The sequence below is a fragment of the Malania oleifera genome, chromosome 11 (assembly GCF_029873635.1).
Source record: "Malania oleifera isolate guangnan ecotype guangnan chromosome 11, ASM2987363v1, whole genome shotgun sequence".
NCBI classification, from domain to species: Eukaryota; Viridiplantae; Streptophyta; class Magnoliopsida; order Santalales; family Ximeniaceae; genus Malania; species Malania oleifera.
This window is the reverse complement of record NC_080427.1, coordinates 45656222-45665460: the sequence shown is the minus strand read 5'-3', so window position 1 is coordinate 45665460 and position 9239 is coordinate 45656222. Positions and strand designations below refer to the sequence as shown.

Here is a 9239-nt window from a genome sequence, read left to right as displayed (position 1 = left end):
AAGAGAAGTTTCGTTGGTAGAGAGAGAGAGAGAGAGCTTTTGGGAAGAAACTTAACTTCTAAGCAACCAAAATGGATATTTATAGGGCCTTTGACTAAGTTTAATTCATCGACGAGGCGGCGTCTTCGTCGACGAATCCACCACACAACTCGTCGACGAAGCCATCCCTTCGTCGCCGAGCCCAAGTTCCAGATATTTCTCTGACCCGCTCGGTATTTGCTCGTCGATGAGGCTTTGAAGGACTTCGTCGACGAACGTGACTCCTTCGTCGACGAACCCAACTTATTATGGTTTGGGTCTCTACAGTGCAACACCGCATCGACCATAACACCATTCAGAATGCTTAGGCACGCCAGAGACGGCCACCATCTCCATCTTTTCCAGCAACCTCACGATTGCAAGTAGCCATGACCTGTTTCCTACACACACAGACGGGCAGCTTCGGTAGCACTCTCTAACCACTCTGCTCCGAATCCTCCGACCAATGCCCCTTCCCAGAGCAAGCAGCAACAGCCACTGCCATCTCCAGACAATTGCTCCGGCCAAACCAGCAAGTAGCTGTCTCTCCACCAGACTCCTCCCCCTCTTCCTCGCCCACATATCTAAACCGTGTTAAAATGAGTGAAAACTTCACTTTCATTCATATCTCAAAAGGTACTTACAGAGTACTTATATACACATTTCAATAACAGAATTTATAACTGAAAATAAATTAACAGCATAATAACAGATTTACAACTGCTGTTTGCTGATATGCTAAGCGGGGAAAATATTGTTGCTATGCCAACAAAAAGATGCCGAAATGCAGCCTCTATTTTGCTAACAGAAAAAGATGTTGCTGTAGGTAATTGACAATTGAACTGAAACTGAAAATGGATAATGCTGTTGTTGATTGTTGTGAACTGAAAAAGTTGATAAGCTGAAAATGTTGATACGCCCCCTCAAGTTAGTAGTGGTGAATAAAGATTCAACACACCCATCTTGCGCAAAAGATGATGGAAAACATCAAAATCCAAGGCCTTTGTGAAAATATTTGCTAACTGGTGATGCATGGAAACATGAAGAAGATGTAGAAACCGAGCTTGAACTTTGTCTTGAACCAAGTGACAGTCGATGTCTATATGTTTTGTTCTTTCATGAAAAATAGGGTTAGAGGCAATGTGCATAGCAGTTTGATTATCACAGAATAACAAAATAGGTAAAGAGACACCAAGATCATTGAGCAGAGTGAATCTTAGGGCTATTCTGCAAGTCCCTTCATTAACATCTTCTATGCAATCAATTTATTAAAAAATAAAAAATAAAAAAATCATTTCATGGGTATATATATTTCCAATAAAAAATTTTGATTGAATTGAGATTGTACAACGGAAAGTAACTCATTTTTATTAAATTTTTTTGTCTTATTGTATTTTTTTTTTCTAGTTGCGTAGTACTAAAAATTTCTTTTATTTTCTTTTCAATTTTATGATCTATGTGAAGTTTGGAAAATATTGAAGAAAGGAAAAGAAAATAAAAAGGATTCCACTTTTTTATGTTCGGTTATAAAAAAAAAAGTGAGAAAGAAAATAAACAATATATCAAAATAACGAACAAAATTTTAATTTTACACATTTTTAACATTTGATTTTCCTTAATTTTTAATCATATAAAAACAAATTTTCATTGTAAATATTATTTGACGTAAAGAGAAAATATAATGAAAAATAAATTTTTTTCTTATTTTTTTTGTTTCGTTTCCCAAGTAAAATTTTTGAACCAAAAAGATTGAAATTCATAAAATGAGATAATTTATATGAAATAAGTTGATAATTATAAAATGTTTCAAAATTTAAAATTTAAATTATTTTATTAAAAATAGTTGTTTATCCATGACCTGTGAGGGCATTTTAGGAATAACACTTTGCAGTGCTTTAGTTGGGAAATACACGTTTCTCATCGCTCGTAATTATCATTCCCCATGCCGTAATTATTCCTGTACTTAAAATTTATTCCAAGATAGTTCTCTAGAAAGCTAAGGAAACTAATTTCCCGTACAGGGGTATTTGTGTCATTAAAAAACATAAAATCACTCGCCCATTAGATATAGGGGGACTGTTGATTTTGATTCGGAGTCTTTCTTCAATCTATTAGCCGAAGCTCTGTAGAATCGCGGAGAACTCGTCAATGGCGATTTCGATCACGAAGGGTTTGATCTGCGTCCTGCTAGCTCTGATCGTCACGTCGTCGGCGCTCACGGGCTCCGATGTTCCCTTCATCGTGGCGCACAAGAAGGCCAGCCTCACCAGGCTCAAATCTGGGGCCGAACGAGTCTCCGTCTCCATCGATATCTACAACCAAGGATCTGTGTACGTTATCTGAATTTTCGTCTTTCGTTCGCCTTAAGCGTGTCTGGTTCTCTAATATTTGATCCGTGGATTCAGTTGCATTTTATCACTGCGTTGTTGGATAGATCTAAGATCTACTGTTGTTTTTTTTGCGATTGTGGGGGTATACCTAATTAGAAGATTGCTGTTGTTGACTGTACATTCTGCAGTTTTGAGTAGTTTGGGACTTTAGGCTGTTTGTGTCGCTGCATTACGTGGTGCATAAATTTGGTGCCAATTGAAGTGAACGTCGTCTCAGTTTTTTGTGCTTGATTGTCGTTTTTTTTTTTTCGCGATTTGATGCCTTAATTTCATCATATTTTATCTCTGTACTGAATTATCTGATGTCTGAATATTTTCCCATGATTGCTTTCTGTGCATTTCTGTAGTTGTTAGGTTTTCTCATTTATTTTGTTTTTGCAGCACTTTTTATTTGTTCTATCATTTAGAACTGAAATATCTATTCTGAAAAATTTCTTTTGGGTATTGGATTTACTTTTTGAATTTTGCATGATAATAGGAAATTGGGCCTGCCCGAACTTAATTTGATTCCCATTTAACTTTGGAATTAAGAAATAGGATCAGAGCCCTAGGAATAAAAACGCCCTGAAAGATTATAATTTTTTGTTGCCAACAATATGATTATGTCTACTGGTTAGCTCCTTCAGCTCACTAGCTGTGACCCAAATCTCTCTCTCTCTCTCTCTCTCTCTCTCTCTCTCACACACACACACACACACACACAAAGAGGCTGAAATATGGGTTAAACCCATTATTTAGGAGTAAGCCTTATCCCTCTACAAGGAAGCTGATTTGCTGGCTAAGATACATTATTAATCCATGGGAAGAATTTCAAAGTTCATTTACAATTGCAATACCAAATCTAGTATAAGGAAAAAAGAAAAAAACTTATATTGTATTTGATGTACATTACCTCCTGAATAAATATTGTTTTATGGTACTTTATGTATTCAGTTGTGCCCCTTAAAGTTGTCCATGATTGTTGGGTTGAGGTAAATCACTAACATGGGTTTAAGATTTTTTTTTTTTTTTTTTTGAATATTCTTATGATTAACTACAGGCTATGTTACATGGACTCGGGAACATGCTTGTGTGTTCGGGCATGCATTGAAGTACATGATTCTCATACTTTTCAGAGTTTTTCGCCCATTTTGAAGTGTTTAGGAAGTGTAGTCATGTCCCATGCCTAAGTTCCAGAAAGCTGGTATTTTAATAAAAAAGGTACAAAGGAGGGTTAAAAGCCAACAAAACTAAGCTCTCGTTTGGAATGTTTTAAAAAATAAGTACTTTTTCAGAAAATACTCTTCAGTACTTTTGTCGATTAGTTTTTGGTTTACACTTATAAGTACTTAGTTCAAAAAGTACCTTTTCAAAACAACTTTTTTTTTTATAAATAAAATAAGTTCTAAACAAATATTTTTCTAAAAATAGTACTTATCTGAAAAGAGTACTTATAATAATTAAACCCAGACTACTTTTAGAAAAGTATTTTTTTTTTCAGATAAGTAGTTTTCCAGAAAAGTAATTTTCTACAAGTGGTTCCAAACAATCCTTCTCTAAAGAGCCACCAAGTCATTGTCATGATGTCAGCCATTGGGAGTGTTTGAACTCTCATTGACTGGAAAATTAACTAACAAGCCAGCACAGCTATTTGGTTCCCTGTGTATGGTGATTCATCCTATCTTCCCATTTCCCAACTTTCCCTAATTGTTCTGCAGCATTCTTCAACGAGACCCCCGTGCACCATCATGTTAGTGCTTTGGGAGTGCAAAGCTTGAATAATGATTGCTGAATCTCACTCTAGGAATATCTGTTGCACAAGTTTAGCAGGCAAGGGTGAACTGTCAAAAAAAAAATTGTCCATAACTCTGCCCCAATCACTGAATAAACTCCAATTTTTTATGGAAATCAGCAGTACAATATCCTTTCTCATCTCTCAGTAAATTCCCTGCAGATGCTATCCCAGGATTGCCCTTAACACTGCAATCAGTATTTACCGTTATCCAGCCATGTGCTAGAGGATTCCAGGGAATCAAAAGCTATTCATTTCTTCCGAGGATGTCCTCAATGTGCAGAATTTGGTGCACTTCTCTAGTTTGATCTAAAATAGCAGCAGTTGGTATTAAAATTGGATAAGAGAAAATATATATTAACAAGAGAACAGATCAAGTTACAAAGAGTGGAGAACAAGATGTCCTTCTAAATGAAAAGGAAAAGATACATTAAAACTACACTGAAGCTGCTCTTCAATCCCTTTGAAGGTCAGACAGTGACAAAAGAAAAAAAAACAGGGCTCTAAAGAATCCAAGAGCACTAATCTATCCCGTAACAAGCTAGGAGAGGTAGAACGATCCTTCAAAGTTCTCTCATTCCTTTGATCCTAAGGGTCCACAGGATAGCAAAAACTGTGCATGGCCATAGAACACTTCCATTCTTGCTCTTCCAAAACCCCAAAACTTTACTAGCAAGAAATCATCCACAGTCTGTGGTGCCACCCAAGCTTCATCAAAACAAGAGAAAAGAGCATTCCAAATATGGTTTGCTTTTTTACAATGAAAGAAGAGGTGAGCTTTTGTTCAACTTCCAAAAACCCGATTATTACTCCATTTTGAGACATTTTTAGTTGCATAAACAAAGTAAAACTGCTAGGCCTTCATTGACTAACATTTCTATCTTCCATGATGTTGGTTAAGAGCTAACTTCTAAGTTTTAGTCTCCAAAGTCCAATAATTCTCTCGATGAGTTCTCCATCCATTAGTTCCTTCTAGACACTCTTAGCCACTGGGCAATCACAAATAAGACAAAGGGTGTTCATTGTTCTCAAGGGAAAACAACAGGATTGACAGCTTGCATCATTGGTGAGATTTATTTTACCTGTTGCTGCATCTGTCAAGATTCTATGCCAGCCATGTAAATGCTTTAATTCTTTTTCCCCTTTTCCAAAGAGCATCAATATATTCATTTCCATGGTAAACATTTGACTGAATAATATAAGCAGATTTGGGATTAAAATCTCCTCTATTTTGATGTCCTCTAAGCAATTTTGTCTACAATTTCTGTTTGAAGATTGCAACAACTGTCTCTCAGCCTTTGAGTTATGTTCCTTGGAATTAGATCTTGCAGAACAGCCCAATCCTGGTCCCCATTTCTTATGTAGGCACTTGCATTGTTTAGTCTATCTTCTTCAGAAATTTCTGGTGAAGCAATGATTTATATATAGGCCTATGAATGATTTCCATTTCATGGTATTCTGTCGACTGAGTTTTTTTATTAATAAATGTCTTCTTTGCAGCTGCCAAGTCAGTAAATGAAGTGTTCAGTGAATTACTGCCTATAAATCCCTTCCTAGCATCCAAGTCTCCTAGGGAAAAAACCGAAACATTGACTTTCAATAAGCATCTTGGTCTTTTGTTATCAGACAGATTTGCTTTTGTTTTTTCCCTTTAAAAAATCCTAGTGTTTAGTTATTTTATTCTGTGATTGTTTAATTTGGTAATATTTGTTTTTGTTATTTCTTTTCAGGACTGCATATGATGTAAGTCTTAATGATGATAGCTGGCGACGAGAAGTGTTTGATATAGTCAGTGGCAACACTTCAAAGTCGTGGGAAAGGCTTGATGCGTGAGTTCCACTTTTCAATAATACCAATGCTATTTCAACTTGTACTCCATTTATTATTATTATTATTATTATTTTTGTTGTTCTTGTTTTCCTAGAAATGCTAAACCATATTATTTGGCAGTGGTTCTTCTCTTTCACACTCATTTGAACTGGAAGCCAAAACAAAAGGAGTGTATTATGGTCAACCAGCAGTCATCACATTCCGTATCCCCACAAATGCTGCCCTACAGGTTACATATTCATTAGTTGGCACAATGCTAATTAGATTTTTGTTCCATGAAAATAATTTCTGACATTTTGTTGGTCTCTTTTTCAAGGAGGCATATTCAACCCCAATTCTGCCCTTGGATGTCCTAGCAGATAGACCTCCAGAGAAGAAGTTTGAATCGGTGAGTCCCATCTCCCACTCTCCCCTCCAATATATTAAACTATAAAAGTTATATGAATAATCCCCTTTATTGAATTCTCCTATGTGTACTAACTTAAATTGCTATGCTGTCTTCATGGAATAATCTTGGTTGGTGGCCATGTTTTCGCAGGTTAAGGTATGAATTCTTGTTGCCCTGCAGATGTTTTTATTTTTGGATTGCACCTGTTGTGTTAGTGGTTGATCTTGCCATTGCCATTGTTAGTGTTAGTGGACCTTGCAACTGCACCTAATGAATGGACTTATGTCCTCTACCTTTTGGGGATCTTTGTATTTAAAAAAAAAAAATACTATTGAAGACAAATTTGATAAACAATGATGCTCCGTAATTGCCTAGATACCACCAATTTCAGAGGCACTGTTTTCTCTAGAGCCTAGCCTATACAAGGCTGCAAAGACCAAGATTGATTTCAGCCACTGGATTGGAAGTTCATCTGGTGACTAACTTATCAAATTTGAACCTCATCCAATTGATGCGGTCGTACTTAAAGAGAGTTTTAAGAACATTGACTGCATCGACTGAGGCTTACACGCTATCAGATGGGGCACCAATTCAATTAGGCAAGGGATAGGCTGAGTGCCCCCAACCTTGCATCCAAACCCCCATTCACTCCTTTCCGAGTTTCGAATCGGGACCTTTAACATAGATATCTGATGTTTAAAATTCAAACTATCAGCTATTGTTCACTAGTAAACAGTGATGGTGGTTCTTTTGGGTGTCAACAAATTGGGGCCAATACTAATTTACTAGAGTGGATAATGGCATTTCTTTACTTATTCGGTCACTCACTACAGTGCTTTCCCTGTCTGCTCATGTTCCACAGAGATTCTTGGCGAAATATGGATCCCAGATTTCTGTCCTCACAATTGTGATTCTGTTTGTGTACCTGGTTGCCACCCCATCAAAATCCAGTTCAAAAGGAAGCAAGAAGAGGCGGTAACAAGTTGGAGGTTGATCCAGCAGTTTAAGATCACAGTTGGATTATTCAAGGACCAAATGGCATGCTGTTGGCAATCCTTTGTTTCCTCATTTTAAGACATCGTTCTTTTAAATTTTTCTTGTTACGGGGCTGTTAATTTAAAATCGCTAGATTTTACGAGTTGCTCGACTTAAGTGGGTATTGTTCCCAATGGTAGAACAAAGAAATTAACCTAGGCTTTTGTACATTTTGTGAGCAGTAATTGCTTATAAATTTTGGACTGAATCTTTAATCTCTCTCCCAATGCTTTTGCATTTTCATCATGCCTCCAAAATCAGTAGCTGCGGCTCAAAGCTCCAAACTACTAATTTTGAAACTCAGATTTTAGTTCTGGCATTCACTGCTATTACGCAATTTTATCTTAGCTGGGTGAATGGTGATGAAGCTCTCTCAGAATTTGGTAATTGCATGAAGTAGATAGGAGAGTCATGTTGGATCTCCAAATCAAATTATTTTCCATCTACTTATCTCTCCATTTGGACTGGACGAGAGGGAAGAGTTTTTTTATCCATTTAAATGGTAATAAGGTTAACCTAAATAATCTTGATGATCAAAATATATCTTTAGTATAGTTTATGATTTGGCTCGTTGATTGCATGAACATGCAATTTTAAATTCCAATTTAGAAATGGGTCAAGAACATTTTGAACAAGTATATTAAACTTCAAGTTCAAATTTATTAAAAATTTAATGAACAAACTTGAGAATGATAACCTTCTATTAAAACCAGGCCGCCTCCTACACGTCTAGGTTAGAATTTAGAAAGAGGACAAAAAGGAATTGAGATACTGTTAAAACGACGACGTTTACGTTTTTATGGATGAACTGAACAAGAATCAAATTTGTGGCATATAATTGGCATCACAATAGGTCCATAGTCCGCTCAGATTCCATCTGGTTTGTATTTTTTTATTCTAATAATCATAAGACCCAACCTAACCTCTATCATGTTAGGATACTCCGAATGTGCCCTCAAATTATTAAATTAGGCTATGTCTTAATTACTTTGCATCATAGAACACCAATGCTAGGGGTGTTCTGTTCGTGGGTCAAACTAGATTTAAAGTTCCAGCCGATTCGATTTTGTTGATTTGACAAAATGTCAATCTTAAGTTAAACTGTTGAGAATGTAATTTGAATTGGTTTCGATCGGTTTGAATATTGGGTGGTTCGGTTCGGATTGGTAGTTTAATTCAAAATAACGTGAAGTAGAAAATTAAAAAAAAACACAAAAGAATGAGTATGAGAATTTTTACCAAATATAATGACAAATGTTATATTAAAAATAATAAATAAACTAGTGCTATTCAAGTTAAATATATATAAAAAAAAAAATTACAATGGTATCAATTGAACAATATGAGTACTACACACTAAGTACCTTATAATTTTCAATTTTACATTGATATAAAGAAGGTTTCAAAACTAATAAAAAAATAATTTTGTCTCTTTTTTAACACGCATTCCATAAAGACTAAAACATTATATTCATAATCATTAGTACAATAGAAATAAAAGTAAAAAAAAATAAAATTAAAATATCCTGAAATGCATTTGCTCATTCCATACTCCATCCTATGTATTATTTCGCAAGTGTTGAGGAATAGGTGATTTGAGTTGGGTGTGATGGATTCGGCGTAAACCCGCAAACTGAACCACATGATCGGGTTATGTAAAATAAGAAACCTTCAACCGACTCATAAACCATTGTAAACTGATTTTTTGGATTGAGTCGATTTGGATTGACCAAGTTGAGCACAATGTTTGGGACCCCTACTATATGCAAATGCAAATATTTACTTATTATTTAAAATTTAATGTGAT

The 9239-nt window shown here is 35.7% G+C and overlaps 1 protein-coding gene across 2 annotated transcripts; it reads left to right on the top strand.

Moving 5' to 3' along the window:
- The first annotated feature begins 2018 nt into the window (after positions 1 to 2018).
- Positions 2019 to 7647, top strand: LOC131167745 (uncharacterized). Of its 2 annotated transcripts, none has more exons than XM_058126620.1 (5): positions 2019 to 2348; positions 5910 to 6008; positions 6130 to 6238; positions 6326 to 6397; positions 7260 to 7647. In XM_058126620.1, the coding sequence occupies exons 1-5, from the start codon at positions 2167 to 2169 to the stop codon at positions 7374 to 7376; spliced, it is 579 nt and encodes a 192-aa protein (XP_057982603.1). In that variant the 5' UTR covers positions 2019 to 2166; the 3' UTR covers positions 7377 to 7647. The 2 variants fall into 2 exon arrangements, with proteins under 2 accessions (XP_057982603.1, XP_057982602.1); XM_058126619.1 differs by having other exon boundaries at positions 6326 to 6401.
- Positions 7648 to 9239: the final 1592 nt, after the last annotated feature.

Coding starts and splice junctions, on each gene's coding strand:
- LOC131167745 (XM_058126619.1), top strand. CDS start 2,167: ATGGCGATTTCGATCACGAAGGGTTTGATCTGCGTCCTGCTAGCTCTG. Junction 6,009..6,129: donor TCGTGGGAAAGGCTTGATGC/GTGAGTTCCACT, acceptor ATTATTTGGCAG/TGGTTCTTCTCTTTCACACT. Junction 6,239..6,325: donor CCACAAATGCTGCCCTACAG/GTTACATATTCA, acceptor CTCTTTTTCAAG/GAGGCATATTCAACCCCAAT.